The sequence below is a fragment of the Haematobia irritans genome, chromosome 4 (genome assembly GCF_050003625.1).
Source record: "Haematobia irritans isolate KBUSLIRL chromosome 4, ASM5000362v1, whole genome shotgun sequence".
In the NCBI taxonomy this organism is placed as follows: Eukaryota; Metazoa; Arthropoda; class Insecta; order Diptera; family Muscidae; genus Haematobia; species Haematobia irritans.
In genome coordinates this window covers 26,150,881-26,171,990 of record NC_134400.1, presented here as the reverse complement: position 1 = coordinate 26,171,990, position 21,110 = coordinate 26,150,881, and the positions used below count along the sequence as shown (strand labels likewise).

At 33.4% G+C, this 21,110-nt stretch overlaps 1 protein-coding gene across 1 annotated transcript; it reads right to left on the bottom strand.

Moving 5' to 3' along the window:
* Positions 1–327: 327 nt before the first annotated feature.
* LOC142233983 (ionotropic receptor 75a-like) lies at positions 328–19,319 on the bottom strand. Its single transcript, XM_075305044.1, has 7 exons — positions 19,180–19,319; positions 16,868–17,043; positions 16,324–16,683; positions 11,589–11,725; positions 10,916–11,525; positions 782–1,062; positions 328–560 (listed from the first exon to the last, which is right to left on the bottom strand). The coding sequence occupies exons 1-7, from the start codon at positions 19,271–19,273 to the stop codon at positions 335–337; spliced, it is 1,884 nt and encodes a 627-aa protein (XP_075161159.1). The 5' UTR covers positions 19,274–19,319; the 3' UTR covers positions 328–334.
* Positions 19,320–21,110: the final 1,791 nt, after the last annotated feature.

Here is a 21,110-nt window from a genome sequence, read left to right as displayed (position 1 = left end):
TCATTGAAAAGTTTATCGACTTTTGGACAAGGAAAGAAACTTTATATTAGAGAAATGCTAAGCAAAATTTGCATTCGTAGTTTAAAGACATGAAATCTTTGACCTCACGATAATATTTTTTTTCAGTGTACACCGAAAAAAGTGAACTGTTTTATAAGAAGAATGAACTATCACGCATGTAAATTGAACTATAAAAATAAAAAATAAGTTAAATTTAGCGTTAGTTTAACTACGGAAAATTTTTTCTGTGTATAGTATATTCATGCAGTACTACATATCGAGTGAAATTTATAAGATAAATCCTCTCAGAATTCTGAATTATGAATTTTGAGATCTAAGTATGCAAATATCTAGTTGTAAAATATTTAAACCAGAAAATCTCCAAAATTAATATGATAAATGCCAGTGCATAGATACAGGCAATCATGATAAACAAAGGAGCGGTATATTCCCAGCCAACTTGAAGTAATGCTGTTGTGGATGCATAGCAAGGTAGGCGTGATTTGAACCACATATTTTCGATACGGCTGTGCACACCCGATTCCAAAATTCGATATTGCCTACAAATGGAAGATACAATGTTAAAGCAAAATTTTTAGTATTTAGAATATTACAAAATATCGAATGAAAAGGTAAAAGGCGGCAAAGCAGGAAACCGTTTTCTAAGAATGTCTTTACATTACAAATAAAAATTTTGTTAAATAAAATCAAATGAAAACTAAAGTAAATTAATTGAACTTCTCTGCTACTACCTTTTGCCTTTTTCTTAATTCAGATATACTTTAGTTTAAGAAACTCCTTATACGATGAATTCCGATTGATATGCAGATAGAGAGCGTGATCGTGTCTCAGTAAAATCTCATTAAGATCACAAATTTCATTGGCAGTATAGGTACGTTCGATCATATCATAACTGGAATATGAATCGGTGATATACACGAAACCAGGTTCTTCACGAACACGTTTCAATCCCTCCGTTATCGGTATCCAAACACTTTCGGGATCTTTTCGAGATTGTATTTTATTTCGTACAATACTGCGTACTTCAGGTCGTTTGGAAAACTAAAGGATATAAAACAAGTATATAAAGTAGTAAGTTCGGCCGGGCCGAATCTTAAATACCCACCACCATGAATCAAATGTAGTAGTTTCCTTTGAAAATTTCAGGGGGGTTTGATGACAGATCAGTTCAACCTTGATTTGAAATCTATAATCTGTGGATTTTCATACCAATTATTTAAACGACTACGAGAAGTAAAATCTGGAAATTTTGCATTCAGTTTCATGCAATTTTCATGATCAGTGCGCCTTCTATACCCTCAATAAGTGAAATCGGTCTATATGGAGGCCTTACCAAATGGACCGATAAAACTATATCATATACACTTTGTTATGGGTCTAAAATGCCAGTATAACATATGATCAATTTGTGGCAAATCGGATAAAAACAATTTCTAGAAACCCTAGGAGTTAAATCGTGAGTTCGAATCTAGACCCCAAATCGGAGGGCCGGTTTATAAGGGGGATATAGCAAAAACTGATACTCAATATATTCGGCACACCTCTATATGGTCCTAGATTACCTCTAGATTTTTAATTTCAGGCAAATTGGGTTAAAACTACGGATTCTAGAAGCCTAAGAAGTAAAATCGAAAGATCGGTCTATATGGGGGCTATATCGAAACATGGTCCGATAATCACCATTTTCGGCGCATCTCTTTATTTTCCTAGAATACCTCTACATTTCCAATTTCAGGCGAATTTGATCAAAACTACGGATTCTACAAGCCCAAGAATTAAAATCGGGAGATCGGTTTATATGGGGGCTATATCACAACATGGTGCGATAATCACAATTTTCGGCACACGCTTTTATGGTCCTAAAATACCTCTAGATTTCAAATTTCAGGCAAATTGGGTAAAAATTACGGATTCTAGAAGACCAAGAAGTAAAATCGGGAGATCGGTCTATATGGGGGCTATATCGAAACATGGTCCGATAATCACCATTTTCGGCACATCTCTTTATTTTCCTAGAATACCTCTACATTTCCAATTTCGGGCAAATTTGATTAAAACTACGGATTCTAGAAGCCCAAGAAGTAAAATCGGGAGATCGGTCTATATGGGGGCTACATCAAAACATGGACCGATACACCCCATTTTCGGCACATCTCTTTATGGTCTAGAATATCTCAAGATTTCCAATTTCAGGCAAATCGGATAGAAAATACACTTTCTAGACGCCCAAGAAGCAAAATCGGGAAATCGGTCCATATGGGGGCTATACCAAAACATGGACCAATAGGCACCATTTTCGCTACACTTTTTGATGGTCCTAAAATACCTCTAGATTTCCAATTTCAGGCAAATTGGATAAAAACTGCAGTTTTTATAAGCCCAAGACCCTAAATCGGGAGGTCGGTTTATAAAGGGTGGTTAAATTGTAAGGGCCGATGTTGAATGGGAACCACACCTAAACGCCAAGTTTTTTTCCGAATTTTATTTGGCATTTCTCTAGTTCAGACTTACTCAATTTGAACCATGGTTCCAAGAAATGGCAACATTGGATGATCAATTTTCGAAAAAAATCATCTTCAGTGATGAGGCACATTTTCACTTCAGTGGATTCGCCAATAAACAGAACTGCCGCATTTGGGCGAATGAGAATCCAAGAGTGATTGTCGAAAACCCAATGCACCCACAAAGAGTGACTGTTTGGTGCGGTTTATGGGCTGGCGGCATCATCGGGCCGTATTTTTTCCAAAATGAGGCCGTTCAGGCAGTTACTGTTAATGGTGTTCGCTATCGTGAGATGATAACGAACTTTTTATAGCCCGAATTGGAAGATATGGATGTGGACGATATGTGGTTTCAGCAGGACGGTGCCACTTGCCAAACTGCTAACGAAACAGTGGCTCTTTTGCGCAACAAATTCAATGGCCGTGTTATCTCACGTAATGGCGATGTCAATTGGCCGCCAAGATCATGTGATTTGACACCGTTGACACTTTTTTCTTTGAGGTTATTTGAAAGAAAAGGTGTACGTCGATAAGCCAGCAACAATTCAAGAGCTAAATGATGAGATAATTCGGCACATTAACGGCATAGAACCTCCATTATGCCTCAGCGTCATCGAAAATTTGGACCATCGGATGAAGGTGTGCCACCGAGGTCGCGGCGCACATTTGGCCAATATTTTGTTCCATACATAATTGAGTAATACCAATATATCATAATAAAATAAAATTACAATAATTTCCTAAATAGTTTGTGTTTTATTCACAATCAACATCGGCCCTTGAAATTTTAACTACCCTTTATGGGGACTATATCAAAACTTGGACCGATATAGCCCATCTTCGAACTTGACCTGCCTGCAAACAAAAGACGAATCGGTGCAAAATTTCAGAACGATAGCGCCATTATTCAAGGCTGTAGCTTGATTACAACAGACAGACAGACGGACATGCTTATATCGTCTCAGAATCTTTCCCTGATCAAGAATATATATACTGTATATAGTCGGAAATCGATATTTCGATGTATTACAAACGGAATGACAAACTTATGTTATTATACCCCTGTCACCATTCTATGGTGGTGGGTATAAAAATAGTGATGACAAATGTGACACCAATAGTAAAACAAATAGTATTGTTATAGGTACTCAAGGATAAATATTTGCCATCTATATAATGGGTCGTCAGATTGTTCGTTTTATTGTTTACAAGTTTACAGAAGCATTTTGATATATTGCACATAAAAAAAGTCTGTTGTAAAACTGGTGCTAAAATGAACTAACATTTATTGAAATTAAATTTAATATTACAATTTTTTTTGAGTTAAAAAGAAAACAAAAACGAAAAAAAAAATAAATTGGTATGTTAAGTTAGGTTAGGTATAGTGACAGCCCGATATCTGAGGCTCACTTAGACTATTCAGTCCATTGTGATACCACAGTGGTTAACTTCTCTCTTATCACTGAGTGCTGCCCGATTCTATGTTGAGCTCAATGACAAGGGACCTCCTTTTTATAGCCGAGTCCGAAAGGCGTTCCACATTGCAGTGAAACACACGAAAAGCACGCTCACGCACGACTTATTTATTTTAGTCCCATTCACGCACATTCACGACAGTTGCTTTGGATTTTGTCGACGACTCACGTGATTCACGCGTGTCACGCGCACACCTCTAATCTGAAGGCCAGATTTAATCAAAATCCACGCTTCAATGGTCTTGAACATCCCAGCAAAAAAATTTCAAAGGCACAACTTTAAAGCACTTCCAAAAGATGTACTCCCAATGATGTTCTTTATTTTAACTACAAAGGAAGTTCTTTTAATTCAATTTTTATACCTTGCTTTTTTGATATTTTTAATGGGTAAAGTTAATTTTTATACCCTTCACCACTACTGTGGTACAGGGTATAATAAGTTTGTGCATTTGTATGTAACGCCAAGAAGGAGTAATCATAGACCAACCTTTTAGTATACGGATCGGCTTAGAATTAAATTCTGAGTCGATTTAGCGATGTCCGTCTGTCTGTCTGTCTGTCTGTCCGTCTGTCTGTCTGTTGGTGTATTTTTGTGTGCAAAGTACAGCTCGCCGATTGTCCTAAAATTTGGTATAGGGACCTGTTTCGGATCAAAGCGATCCCTATTGATTTTGGAAAAAAATCGGTTCAGATTTAGATATAGCTGCCATATATATTTTTCACCGATCTGGTCATAATTGGCGTGTATATCAACCGATCTTCCTCAAATTCCGTACATCCGAATATTTTATGAGTCTCGAAAAACTTGCAAAATATCAGCCAAATCGGTTCAGATTTAGATATATCTCCCATATATAGCTTTCGCCCGATTTACACTCATTTGCCCACAGAGGCCAATCTTTTCCTCCGATTTAGTTGAAATTTTGCATACACTGAAAAAACAGTGAACCCACCAGGAAGAAAAATTTCGGTTAATTTTAGAAAATTTTGAATATTTTTAGAAAATTTTAACTAAACAGTATAACAAACGCTGGCATCACGCCGATGTCATAAAAATAAGTTAATATTTTCCGACAAATTCAAGAAAATTTATTTGACAAATTAAGTTTTTTCACTTGTTAAAGAAAATTTTGTAGTTTGAAGGAAAAAATTGGAGTTCAAAATTGCAAGAATGTCTTTAGTGACATACGAAGTTCATGATGAACGCATTTCTAGTAAAATTTACAAATTTTAAGAAATATTGAACTATTTTGTGGAAGACAAGAATTTAGTTAATCTTTATCCTTCAATTGTGTATATTTTTTTCCTCGGTTTTAGTTAATTTAACTAACGTACACAAAAAATTATTAGAGTAGAGGAAACTTTCTCCAAACATAATAATTCCATGAACTAAACGAAAGTTAAATTGGCTTTAGTGAAATAGAGAGTTCACTTTTTTTTGAGTGTAGGGAGTAGAATTAGCATTGTAACTATGTGTGCTAAATTTGGTTGAAATCGGTTCAGATTTGGATATATCTCCCATATATAGCTTTCGCCCGATTTACACTCTTATGACCACAGAGGCCAATTTTTAATTCCGATTTAGTTGAAATTTTGCACAGGGAGTAGAATTAGCATTGTAGCTATGCGTGCCAAATTTGGTTGACATCGGTTTAGATTTAGATATAGCTCCCATATGTATGATTTTCTGATTTCGATAAAAATGGTCAAAATACCAACATTTTCCTTGTAAAATCGCTACTGCTTAGTCGAAAAATTGTAAAAATGACTCTATTTTTTTTAACTTCTAATACATATATATCGAGCGATAAATCATAAATAAACTTTTGCGAAGTTTATTTATGGTTTATTGAATTGCTTCAGATTTAAATGTTTCCCATATTTTTTTACTAAAATTGTGTTCCACCCTAGTGCATTAGCCAACTTAAATTTTGAGTCTATAGATTTTGTAAAAGTCTATCAAATTCTGTCCAAATCGAGTGATATTTAAATGGATGCATTTGGGACAAACCTTTATATATAGCACCCAACACATTTGACGGATGTGATATGGTATCGAAAACTTAGATCTACAAAGTGGTGCAGGGTATAATATAGTCGGCCCCGCCCGACTTTAGACTTTCCTTACTTGTTTAATTTACATCCAAAATATTGAATTCGGATCACACCTAAATGAAAATTCAGTGCAAGGGCTGTTGAAATGGAGGACTTCCGTCCTGTTACAAGCTCATGTTAAATTCATCGCTTCTGCGTCAATTTTGCACCACTTCCGGATCCAAAAAGAAAATTTTCATTACTTTTTTGGCGACGCTTTTTCTGCTGGGATATGAGGGGAGAACGGAAGCTACAGGTATTGAAAAACGAGTTTGGACTAAAGCCATTAAAGTTCCAAAAAGTGCAAGAGGTCACCAATACACAAAAAAAGTTAGACCAGAGCCAATGAGTTGCTTGCATGAAATTGGCCAGTTACCGAATTTGGTTTTCTCCGATGGGAACAAATTGAACAAATTGTGAATAAAACAAATCATTCGTTTTACTTTCTAAGACATCAGATGAACATTTACACAACCAAAAGACATTAAGCCCTTCGCCACTTTGTAGACCAAAATGTTTGATACCATGTTAAATCCCTCGAATTTGTCTGAATTTATATAAAGTTTTATATTACCATATATATTTTAAAAAAATAACAAGTTATGTTAGCCTTCTAAGAAATCTCTAGACTTTAAGTTTAAATCGACTAACGCCTTAGGACAAAACACAATCGTATACACAAACAAATTTTTGATAGTATATATTTCAATCAATTTTTTAATTGATTCAATTAGAAATTTAATTGATGTTCATTGGAAGAAAAACACTTAATTTTTTAGTTGATACAATTAAAAAATTTAATTAGTGTTGATGGCAAAAATCAATTATTTTCTTAATAGATTCAATCAAAGTTTAATTGATGTCGACTGGAAAACTCAAACAATTTTTAATTGATTTAGTTAAACTTCAATCCAATTTTCCATTAACTTTTTAATACAATCTGTTTAACAGTTAATTGAGTTTTACATGTCGATCGATGTCGATCGACTAAAGTTTTTAATTAAATCTTTAATTGGAACAATTAATTGTTTTTTTTAATAAAAACCGCGAAAATTTTCATTTATTCTCTTAACTAACTTTGTGTTCTTAGTTTGATTGAAAAGATGATTGTATTGATTGATTTTGTACTCAAAGACGTAACTATTTTTAATCAATTAACTTTGTGCTCTTACTGTGATCATAAAATTGATTGTGTCAATTATTATTTTTTTTATTAAAAATTAAAAATAAATGAATCAGAGTTTAACTGACTTAGTCTTCCGAGTTTGATTAAAAACTAATGAATTTGTTAATTAAGAGTTTTCAATCATTGACCTAATTGACTTGATGTTTCTAGTTTGATTAAAAAGTTAATGGTTAATTTATTAATTTCTTAAATGAAAAAGTTTTCAGGTTCAATTAACTTTTTAATTGGAAATATTTTGGTAAAAAATATTGGAAGTATCTAAAGCCATTTTTATGCAATTTCGCAAAAGTGATTTAGGGGCGAAAGCTATATATGGGAGCTATATCTAAATCTGAACCGATTTCAATAAAATTTGGCACGCATAGCTAAAATGCTAATTCTATCCCCTGTGCAAAATTTCAACTAAATCGGAGTTAAAAATTGGCCTCTGTGGTCATATGAGTATAAATCGGACGAAAGATATATATGGGAGCTATATCTAAATCTGAACCGATTTAGCTGATATTTTGCAAGTTTTTCGAGACTCATAAAATATTCCGATGTACTGATTTTGAAGAACATCGGTTGATAAACACGCCAATTATGACCAGATCGGGGATAAATATATATAGCAGCTATATCTAAATCTGAACCGATTTTTTTCCAAAATCAATAGCGATTGTCTTTGTTCCTAAAAACGACTTTATGCCAAATTTGAGGACGATCGGACTTAAACTGCGACCTGTACTTTGCGCACAAAAATACATGAACAGACAGACAGACAGACAGACAGACCGACATCGCTAAATCGACTCAGAATTTAATTCTAAGACCACCGGTATACTAAACGATGGGTCTCAGACTTTTCCTTCTTGGCGTTACATACAAATGCACAAACTTATTATACCCTGTACCACAGTAGTGGTGAAGGGTATAAAAATATTGTACCAAATCTAGTGTACACTATATGAGAGTTATATTTAAATCTTAACCAATTTGAAGCAAATTTGACATACATTGCTAAAATGTTAATTCTACTATCAGTACAAAATTTTAATCGGAATGAAACTTTGGCCTCCGGCAGTCTTACGAACCTTAATCGGGCGTAAGATATAATAGGTTTGCTGGTAAGTCCCCGGTCTGACACATAGACACATAGGCGTCGCTAGTATTAAATGTATATTATTTTTATATAGCACCAACTTTCAAATGATTCGTGTAAAAATTTGACGTCTGTAAGTCAATTAGTTTGTGAGATAGAGCGTCTTTTGTGAAGCAGCTTTTGTTATTGTGAAAAAATGAAAAAAAAGGTATTTCGTGTTTTGATAAAATACTGTTTTTTGAAGGGAAACAATACGGTGGAAGCAAAAACTTGGCTTGATAATGAGTTTCCGGACTCGGTCCCAGGGAAATCAACAATAATTGATTGGTATGCAAAATTCAAGCGTGATGAAATGAGCACGGAGGACGGTGAACGCAGTGGACGCCCGAAAGAGGTGGTTACCGACGAAAACATCAAAAAAATCCACAAAATGATTTTGAATGACCGTAAAATGAAGTTGATCGAGATAGCAGATGCCTTAAAGATATCAAAGGAACGTGTTGGTCATATCATTCATCAATATTTGGATATGTGGAAGCTCTGTGCAAAATGGGTGCCGCGCGAGCTCTCATTTGACCAAAAACAACAACGTGTTGATGATTCTGAGCGGTGTTTGCAGCTGTTAACTCGTAATACACCCGAGTTTTTCCGTCGATATGTGACAATAGATGAAACTTGGCTCCATCACTACACTCCTTAGTCCAATCGACAGTCGGCTGAGTGGACAGCGACCAGTGAACCGTCTCCGAAGGAAGGAAAGGAAAGAATCAAAAGTCCGCTGGCAAAGTAATGGCCTCTGTTTTTTTTGGATGCGCATGGAATAATTTTTATCGATTATCTTGAGAAGGGAAAAACCATCAACAGTGACTATTATATGGCGTTATTAGAGTGGCAAATCGCGGCAAAGCGGCCCCAGATGAAGAAGAAAAAAGTGTTGTTCCACCAAGACAACGCACCGTACCACAAGTCATTGAGAACGATAGCAAAAAATCATGAATTGGGCTTCGAATTGCTTCCCCACCCACCGTATTCTCCAGCGACTTTTTCTTGTTCTCAGACCTCAAAAGGATGTTCGCCTGGAAAAAATTTGGCTGCAATGAAGAGGTGATCGCCGAAACTGAGGCCTATTTTGAGGCAAAACCGAAGGAATACTACCAAAATGGTATCAGAAAATTTGAAGGTCCTTATCGTCGTTGTATCGCTCTTGAAGAGAACTACACACAAAATAATATTATAATTTTTGAGCTAACAATAAATTGTTGTTACAGAAAATTTTGAAGTTCAACTAAATTTTTGTTGATATAACAAAATTTTTGTTGATGTAACAAAATTAGTTGCTAAAGTGACTAAAATCGTAATTGTATTTACAAAATACGTTGTTAGCTCATATTTAAACATAATTTTAATTGTATTGACAACCAAATTAATTGATATTTTTGTGTGTGTATGTTGAATAATAAAAACGAATTTTGACAAAAAAATGTGTTTTTCTTTGTTAGACCGCACGCAGAGAAGGAATATGATCACCTCAAACATGTTTCAAGAGCAAAATGTTATTTTTGTATGGTGACCATGGTCGAGTCTTAATTTGGAAAATAAAGTTGTTGTTAACTCCTTTTTAAAGGACTTTGATAGCATATGAAGAATAAAAGTTGAAAAAGCGAACAATTAAAATTTGCTTCCTAGAAGCAAGTACGCAAAACCCAAATTTAAAAGAGAATTGTGTATCCTTACTTGTATTCTCCGCTTCTTTGGTTCGGAATCAATACCAAAATGTTTAAAGTAAAGACAAAATCTTTGGAAACGGGCATGCTTTTTTTTCAGTGTAAATATCGTTACTTCTAGATTCTTTCATTTGGGAAGCCTGAAAAAACAGTGAACCCACTAGGAAGAACATTTTTAGTTAATTTTAGAAATTTTTGAATATTTTTAGAAAATTTTAACTAAACAGTATTACAAACGCTGGCAGCACGCCAATATCACACAAATAAGTAAATATTTTTCTAAAAATTCAAGAAAACTTAGACATAAATAATTTTTTTCACTTGATAAAGAAAATTTTGTAGTTTGAAGGAAAAATTGCAAGAATGTCTTTAATGACATACGAAGTTCATGATGGACGCATTTGTAGTAAAATGTACAAATTTAAAGAAATAATGAACTATTTTTGGAAAAATACGAATTTAGTAAATCTTTATGCTTAATTTGTGTATAATTTTTTCCCCGTTTTTAGTTAAATTAACTATCGTACTCAAAAAATTATAAGAGTAAAGAAAACTTTCTCCAAACATAATAATTCCATGAACTAGAATAAAGTTAAATTGGCTTTAGTGAAATAGAGAGTACACTTTTTTTGAGCGCAGGTTTGCAATCAATGTCACCTATGTCTCCTCGTCTGCACAATTAAATTTATTTGGGAATTATAATGATGTAATTCGTATTGAATTGAGTGCTATAAAATTCTTGTAATTTTCACACGTGTTCACTCTTTTCAAACCCTATTGTTTTTTGGCACATAAATATCCTTGAATACTTACATTTATTTATTTTATCTTACATTTAAATATGACATTGTATGAGGTATGGGATCTATACCCATCTTCAAATTACTCTCGGCAAGTCCTTTCAATGTATTAATATTGGATTTAGCTGGGGTACCCAGAAGAATTGCCACCACTATCGATGTGTAATAGTTGTAGATGATATAGGTCAACAAGGAAAGAGAGAAAAATGTAATTCTGCCACCAACCGATTGTGGTACCAGAAAACTACCCTGGCAACAAACCGAACCAAAGGCTATCAATCCACTGGTCAGTAGAGAGGGTATATAAGTCAGGTTTTTTCTTAATTTTGCGGATTCCACCTTAAATGTGATCCATAATAATGGGGCAGCGAGAATAATTACGACAGCAAAATATATCCATACTGCTGTAGAAAAGGGCTTAAAATATACTTTTCCTCTAACGCCCGAGTTCCTGGGTGTCCGAAATATGCACACATGACGAAATCCACCCAATGCTACCGTAGGTTTGCAATACTCATTCCTCTTAAGGGTTGGGAGGAATGGTGATGAGGCAAGTTCTGCAGAATTTTCAATACAAATGGCTCCGATTACTCCACCCGTAGTTTCCGTTTCGCTCCAGGCATTGGTGAAACTGTAAGAAAAGCTTAGGGACAAGTTTGAGCAATGTGATTAGTTAGTCATTGTGAAATTTTTGGTTAGGGCTTACTTGGACATGAGGGTGTCCTTTAATACCATTAAGTGGGCAAAGCCAAAACGAGCAATTGCATCAATATACCTTTTATCATCTGAATTTAGGAATTTTAATATAATATTTGGCGTTTCTGTCACCGGAATAGAGGTGGCCTATTGAAATATAAAGAAATGGGCACATATCACCGTTAAATATTTATTAAAGTATATTTGCTAATTAACAATTCAAGCTTTTTAATTTAATTTAATTCAATTTAAATATATTTAGTGCAATACACTGCTATTATAGAATTCAATGATACAAATACATTATGAACAAGTAAGGAAAGTCTAAAGTCGGGCGGGGCCGACTATATTATACCCTGCACCACTTTGTAGATCTAAATTTTCGATACCATATCACATCCGTCAAATGTGTTGGGGGGCTATATATAAAGGTTTGTACCAAATACATAAATTTAAATATCACTCGATCTGGACAGAATTTGATAGACTTCTACAAAATCTATAGACTCAAAATTTAAGTCGGCAAATGCACTAGGGTGGAACACAATGTTAGTAAAAAATATGGGAAACATTTAAATCTGAAACAATTTTAAAGAAACTTCGCAAAAGTTTATTTATGATTTATCGCTCGATATATATGTATTAGAAGTTTAGGAAAATTAGAGTCATTTTTACAACTTTTCGACTACGCAGTGGCGATTTTACAAGGAAAATGTTGGTATTTTGACCATTTTTGTCGAAATCAGAAAAACATATATATGGGAGCGATATCTAAATCTGAACCGATTTCAACCAAATTTGGCACGCATAGCAACAATGCTAATTCTACTCACTGTGTAATATTTCAACTAAATCGGAGTTAAACATTGGACTCTGTGGTCATATGAGTGTAAATCGGACGAAAGCTATATATGGGAGATATATCTAGATCTGAACCGATTTCAACCAAATTTGGCGCGCATAGCTACAATGCTAATTCTACTCCCTGTGCAAAATTTCAACTAAATCGGAGCGAAAAATTGGCCTCTGTGGTCATATGAGTGTAAATCGGGCGAAAGCTATATATGAGAGCTATATCTAAATCTGAACCGATTTCAACCAAATTTAGCACGCATAGCTACAATGCTAATTCTATTCCCTGTGCAAAATTTCAACCAAATTGGGGTAAAACTCTGGCTTCTGGGACCGTATTAGTCCATATCGGGCGAAAGATATATATGGGAGCTATATCTAAATCTGAACCGATTTCAATCAAATTTGAGACACTTAACTATAATACTAATTGTTCTTCTTGTGCAAAATTTTAAGCAAATTAGGGTAAAAGTCTGGCTTCTGGGGCCATATAAGTCCATATCGGACGAAATATATATGGGAGCTATATCTAAATCTGAACCGATTTCTTCCAAAATCAATAGGGTTCTATTCTGAGCCAAAACACATACTTGTGCCAAATTTGAAGTCGATTGGACCAAAACTGCGACCTAGACTTTGATTACAAAAATGTGTTCACGGACAGACGGACATGGCTATATCGACTCAGGAGCCCACCCTGAGCATTTTTCCCAAAGACACCATGTGTCTATCTCGTCTCCTTCTGGGTGTTGCAAACATATGCACTAACTTATAATACCCTGTTCCACAGTGTGGCGCAGGGTATAAAAATGCCCCAAATGAATAATAAGATGAAAAATTCCCCAAAAAAGCAGTATGAACAATTCTCAAATTTGTATAAAAAATCCCTAAATCGTTTATTAAAAAATGCCCAATAAATGTTTCATTTTTGATTTTGGGGTTTTCTTCAGTTGGGGCATTTTTCATGAAGCCCTCTTAAGATGTTAATTTCGTACAGACGTCTTTATTGTTTTCGATTTCATGAGTAGTTTTAGATGGGTTGCCTTTTATTTGGCGGCGGGATTGGGAAACCCTAGTGTTGAAATCTTGCAACTAAAGCTGGACATTTTTTGGGGTTGGAACGTTTGGGGGAATGTTTTGACATATTAGCGCCATTTGTGTTGTTAACAGAAGCATTATGACTTAAAAGATTCATCTCGCCAAAACACAAATGGAATTAAATCGTGAATATTTTCGTGCGATTGTTCTTTACATCTCTAGATGTCGATTAACTAAATAACAGTGCATCGAATAACATAATTTAATTTTTGGCGATGAAACTCCGGAAGGGAACTGTTTTCATCAGTGTTGCCAGGGAAATTTTTTGGTTTATCCTACAAGGACAAAAATAATTCCCCACTTTCGCCTACATTCCCAAAAAATTTTCCCTACAATTTCCCCTACAATATTTTTCGTTAAATTAAAATAAAAAAAATGTACAAAACAAAAATTGTTCTATGTGCTTTAGTATCTTAAAATATATAAAAATGCAACGTATATTACGTAAAAATTAATTTGTATTACCACCACGGTTGCCACAGTTGGTAGAATTGAATAGTAGTAGATTTTTTTCTGTTTAGTAGATTGGTAGAGTTCTTTTTGTTTTGGTAGATCAAATCTTTATAGAAATAAAATTTTGGAAAAAGTTTCTATAAAAAAACTTTTGAGAAATTTTTCTATAGAAATAAAATTTTGAGTAAATTTTCTATAGAAAAAAAAATTCTAAGAAATAAAATTTTGAGAAAAAATTCTATAGAAAGAAATTTTGAGAAAATTTCTATAGAAATAAAATTGTGACCAAATTTTCTATAGAAATAAAATTTTGAGAAAATTTTCTATAGAAATAAAATTTTGAGGAAATTTTCTATAGAATTAAATTTGAGAAATTTTCTATAGAAAGTAAATTTTGAGAAAATTTTGTATAGAAATAAAGTTTTGACAAAATTTTCTAAGAAATAAAGTTTTGACAAAATTTTCTATAGAAATATTTGCTTGGTAGATTTCTGGCAAAGATTTACTTCAAATTTTGGTAGATTGGTTTTTGGCACGAGTGTTAATATTTTTTTTATTTTATAAAAAAATTTATCAAAATTTTATTTCCATAGAAAATTTTGTCAAAATTTTATTTCTATAGAAAATGTTGTCCAAATTGTATTTCTATAGAAAATTTTGTCAAAATTGTATTGCTGTAGAAAATTTTGTCTAAATTTTATTGCTATGGAAAATTTTGTCAAAATTTTATTTCTATATATTTTTTGAAAATTTTATTCCCATAGAAAATCTTGTGCAATTTTTATTCTATAGGAAAAATTTTATTCTTATAGAACATTTTGTCAACAATTTATATGTATACAAAATTTTGTATACATATAGAAAATGTTGTCAAAACTTTATTTCTATAAGAAAATGTTGCCAAAATTTTATTTCCATAGAAGATTTTCTTAAAATTTTATTTCTAAAATAAATTTTGACAAAATGTTATTTCTATATATTTTGTCAAAAGTTTATTTCAATAGAAAATTTAGGAAGGAGTGCCTCTTTGCAAAATCTACCAAAATCAAGAATTCTACCAATTTACAAAACAGTAAAAAATATACCATTTTTTGTAGAATTCTACCAACTGTGTCAACCGGCTCAGCGGCCAGCACTATTATTAAAGACACCATGTGTCTAGTTCGTCTCCTTTTGGGCGTTTCAAATATATATACTAACTTATAATACTCTGTCCCTCAGTGTGGCGGTATAGACAATATTACTCTTAACCCTTTCACTACCGAAATAAACCTAATATTAAAAACTTTAATTTTTTTCTGTTTTTACTTGTACTAACAGCATGTAGAACAAAAAATGTCATTTTGAGAACTTACCTCAACTACTTCAAGAGCTATATGAGCTTGTTCTGAAAACTTGATTCTTGAATTGAGACCAAATGGCCTTACGAAAATAAGCACTATTTGGCCTATAATATCTTTCACAGTGTGAGAAAAAGTACAAAAAAGAACCCGTAAAAGTATCAGCTATAGTTTTTGTATAAATTTCCATTTACTAGAAATATACAGTAGAAAAATTGTCTCAAATTTTCGTATTTTTCGTTTATTGTTTAAAAAGTTTATAAAAATTTATTTTAGTGCTCACCAATACAGAAAATATTTATAACTTATTTATATTAAAGCCCCTACTTTAAAATAACACCGAGAAATAAATCGAAACTAAGTTGCAAAATAGAATTTGGTGTCTTTTTCGAATGTCCTTCTAAGTGGACATCGGTAGTGAAAGGGTTAAAAATATTGAGATCCTGTAAGAAAAACTAAAATATCCTCATTTTGAAAAATATTTTTTTCTTCAATGACCGCTATTTATAACTTTTAGAGTTGAGTTGATATCTGAGAAACGTTCACATTTAGGGCAGAATAACTCTATATAGAGTAATTGTGATGAAAAAGTACCAAATGGCTCGCGGTCGTGCCACGGTGCTTTTGGCAGTCGAAATGTATCAAAAAAAAACACAAAAGTGTCAACTTTATCAATCTTGGTGGTAACCGTTGTCAGCTTCTAATTTCCTCCTTTAGAGCCACCAAACTGTAAAAATTATTAAAAAATATGTTGAGTGAAAAAGTCCCTACATTGTGCCCCTACGTCCCTACAAGACGCTCAATATTAGAAAAAAAACAGATATCTAGGGAATTCCCCCTACTTCTGGCAACACTGAATATCATAGATGGTGTGGTAAATTCAATCGAGGTCGTAACTCCAAAATTAATTTCGGTAAGGTTGCCCAAAATCAGTTATTGTTCCCAAAACAATTGATACTGTGCTCAAATCTCAATTCTGATCAAATTCAAATGCTAACTTACCACAGTTGATACTCTCAATGTAATATCTCTCAAATGCCAACGATTCTCATATTTTCGCTTCTGGTATAAGGTGGATAGATATAAGTTACGCTGACATTTCTTCTGAGTGCAAGCTATTTCTTGATCAGCAGTCATATTTAGTGTTCCTCCCCAATTGTAACCATTATTATAGACATCATACGTTTGGTAAAATGAATGCATTTTTGTATTTAATTTCTTTGGATTGGGAAACGAATAGGTTAGATCGGCATCTACAGCCATATTGAAATTTTGAAAATTATAACGAAATTTCTCCATATCTGAATAACCATCATAAATCAACCAATGAAAGTGTTCTGTGAACAATTTTTCTTTACTCGCCTAAATAAAAGACATAGGGAAAATGTATTATAGTATATAGAATTGGAAATATGGTATATATTTGGTATATTCAAAACATAATGGGAAAAGTGCAAAATCTGGCCGATTTTAAGATGATACAATATTTTCTAGGTGTCCCAATTATTTAAACTTAGAATTCGATTCATATTTATATGTAGCTTACCTTATTTAAAATTTCTTCGGATTTCAAGCAATTGATATCGAAAAAGATTCCCACATGAGGATGTGTGTAGCCCAAAAATTGGTCCTCCATTCCATCTTGCTCCGTGACATGATTTATATCCCATAGTTTTACATAAATATTATGATCCATAAAGATTTCAGTCAATTTGATTTGTGCTGAAAACAAATATTTCAAAAAAAAGATCATCCTTCAATAAGTTGCAAATAATGTCAGAATCATATCCAATACTTGGAGAAGACATGGAGTGATTCATAACCTTCACAAAAAAAAAAATAAATATTTTTTGTCTTCAATCATCAAATTAATTGATCCAATTCATTTTCAATTGAAATGTCTTCAATCACAGAAATGATAGTAATTGAAAGTCAATTAAAGAATTAATTGATCCAATTAAAAAATTAATTGATTCTATTAAGGTATGTGATTGATTTTGGTTTCATTTAAAAAATTTATTGAATCAATTACATTTTTAATTAAATATTTTTTAAAATTCAATTAAGACTTTAATTGGAACAAGTTTATAAGGCCGTAAGTTCGGCCAGGCCGAATCTTATGTATCCTCTACTATGGAAACTTCTACTAAAGACTGCCATCCACAATCTAATTACTTGGGTTGTGGTCATACTTACCGATGTCAAGGTATCTTAAAACTCCTTAACATCGTATTCTAAATTGTAAGTTAGTCCATACGTGGTGTATATTAGGCAAAAAAAGGCAGATTTAATACTTGTATAATTCAGTTCTTGACCGGTATATATAACGAAGTCTACAAATAATTACGAACCGATATGAACTTTTGCGCGGTAATTAGAGAGCAAGAACTGAAATATGGGGGTCGCCTTATATGGGGGCCGTTTATCTGGGACTATATATAACTATATATATAGGTCATATACTAGCACAATGTACAAAATTTCAACCGAATCGGATGAATTTTCCTCCTCCGCGAAGCTTCTGAGGTTAAATCTGGGGACCGGTTTATATGGGGCTATATATAATTATGGATCGATATAAACTAATATTTGCATGGTTGTTACAAAATACAAAATTTCAGCTGAATCGGATGAAATTTGCTCCTCCAAGAGACTCCAAAACCAAATCTGGGGATCGATGTATATAAGGACTATATATAATTTTGGACCGATATGGACCAATTTTTGCATGGTTATTAGAGATTATATACGTACACAAAGTACCAAATTTCAACCGGATCGGATGAAATTTGCTCCTACAAGAGGCTCCGGAGGTCAAATCTGGGGATCGGTTTATATGGGGGCTATATATAATTATGGACCAATGTTTGCATGGTTGTTAGATACCATATATTAACACCACGTACCCAATTTCAACCGGATCGGATGAAATTTGCTTCTCTAGGAGGCTCCGCAAGCCAAATCTGGGATCCGTTTTTATGGGTGCTAGACGTAAAAGTGGTCCAATATGGCCCATTTGCAATACCATCCGACCTATAACAATAACAACTACCTATGCCAAGTTTCATGGCGATTGTTGACGGATGGACGGACGGACCGACATGCTTAGATCGACTCAGAATTTCACCACGACCCAGAATATATATACTTTATGGGGTCTTAGAGCTATATTTCGATGTGTGACAAACGCATTTGGGCGAATGAAAATCCAAGAGTGATTGTCGAAAAACCAATGCACCCACAAAGAGTGACTGATTGGTGCGGTTTATGGGCTGGCGGCATCATCGGGCCGTATTTTTTCCAAAATGAGTCCGGTCAGGCAGTTACTGTGAATGGTGTTCGCTATCGTGAGATGATAACGAACTTTTTATGGCCCGAATTGGAAGATATGGATGTGGACCATATGTGGTTTCAGCAGGATGGTGCCACTTGCCACACAGCTAACGAAACAATGGCTCTTCAAATTCAATGGCCGTGTTATCTCACGTAATGGCGATGTCAATTGGCCGCCAAGATCATGTGATTTGACACCGTTGGAAAAGGTGTACGTCGATAAGCCAGCAACAATTCAAGAGCTGAAGGATGAGATAATTCGGCACATTTTTGGCATAGAACCTCCATTATGCCTCAGCGTCATCGAAAATTTGGACCATCGGATGGAGGTGTGCCACCGAGGTCGCGGCGCCCATTTGGCCGATATTTTGTTCCATACATAATTGCGTAATACCAATATATCATAATAAAATAAAATTACAATAATTTCCTAAATAGTTTGTGTTTTATTCAAAATCAACATCGGCCCTTGAAATTTTAACCACCCTTTAGATAAGAGACTGAAATCGTTTGATTAAAACTTACAATTCACTTTCCAGCAATTGAAAATTATTGCCCATTTTATATGATTTTCCAAAAAATTGTATAGAATAAAATTGAACAGGGCTATGTTCACCATATCTGTGGAATATTTCGGGCCCTTTTCTATACTTGGAACTTCGACCTTAGTGTTGTAACTTTAATAACACAAAGAAAACTATGGGAGATGCCTGTAAAACCCTTCTATATATAGCGGTTAATTTTCCATTTATCCATTTATCATTCTATCATATATGATTGGCTGCTGAAAAAAGTCCAATATTTATTTTACATTATCGAGCTTTCGACAGCCTATTGTGTGATGACAAGCTAAGTTGACATCTAAATTGATGTTGATTATCCTATTAAGACGAATACAATATCAGTTACTGAAATCAAATAGTCCTTTTTAGTCATTTATGAAACACACTCGAGCAAAAAAAAATTGAATATATTCGAAATAGGACTAAGAAACGTATCAGCTCTTCATTGTAACAATGTCAAAGGGCATGCCAGATATTATGGCACTAGCATTGAGAGGAAAAATTCCCAAATGGTATAAAAGATAAAATAGCAGAGAGTCCTCCGCATGACTGAGAAACTATCATTTTGGACTTTACACGTAATTAAAATAGAAAGTCGGGTGAGGCCGACTATATCATACCCTAAACCACCCCTACTGAATTAGTTAACTTAAGCATTTGTGGGGAATCATTGATATAGGTTTGGAAGATAAATTATGGCCAAATTTAGCAAACACAGAAAAAAATTTCACGAAAATTTTTGAAATTAAAATTTGAATTGAGTTTTAAAAAATATTCAATTAAAAATTTAATTGATTCAACAAATTTTTTAATTGAAACAAAAATCAATTATAAAAATTAATAGTATCAATTAATTTTTTAATTGGATCTATTAATTTTTTAATTGACCCTCAATTAATTTTTTAATCGATACTATCATTTCTGTGATTGAAGACATTTCAATTAAAAAATTAATTGGGTCAATTAATTTTTTTTAATGTGAAGTTGGTCAATACATATATATGAAATTTGAATCGATTTGGATAATATTTTGCGATTAAAGTTGATATTAGAGAAAATTACCTTGTGCCAAATTTGAGTAAAATCGGTTAATAAATGAGAGCATTATAGTCAATAACAAGTACATACGACCGTAAGTTCGGCCAGGCCGAATCTTATGTACCCTCCACCAGGGCTGTGGAGTCGAGTCAATTTTGCTCGACTCCGACTCCAGCATTTTTCATCAGCTCGACTCCGACTCCGACTCCGGAGTCGACTCCGGGTAATATAACTAAATCTCATTTTAATACCACTAATTTGTAGTTCTATTGTGGGGGTACCGTAAGTGGATCGATACGATACGTATTTATTTATGTGTGCAAAAAAAGGGTCTTAATTTCATACTAGATGCCAATTGAACTCTATATTTCAAATTTAGGGCAATGTTTAATAAATAAAATAATTATATAACAGATGCGAAGATACCAACAGTATATGTATTTGTGGACCAAAATTATTGATACTATCTCAAATCCTTTAAATTTGTTGCGAGCTATATAAAAGTTTATATTCCCATATGCCTGAATTTGAATCTGAATCGATTTAGACAAAATTGTATATACTTCTACAAAATCTATGTACTTAAAATTTAAATCTAACGTTATACACACAAATTTAAAAAAAACACAATTTTAACAAAAAATAAAAATGCAAGGAAAGTCTAAAGTCGGGCGTGCCGATTATAATATACTCTGCACAACTTTGTATTTAGATCTACATTTTGATAAAATCTCAAATCAGACTTCTATAAAATCTCGGGCAATATTTGGGAAATATTTATAATTGTTTAGACAATTTCGCAAAAATGCATTTATGATTCATTCATTGAAAAATTTGAAAATTTGAGTCATTTCT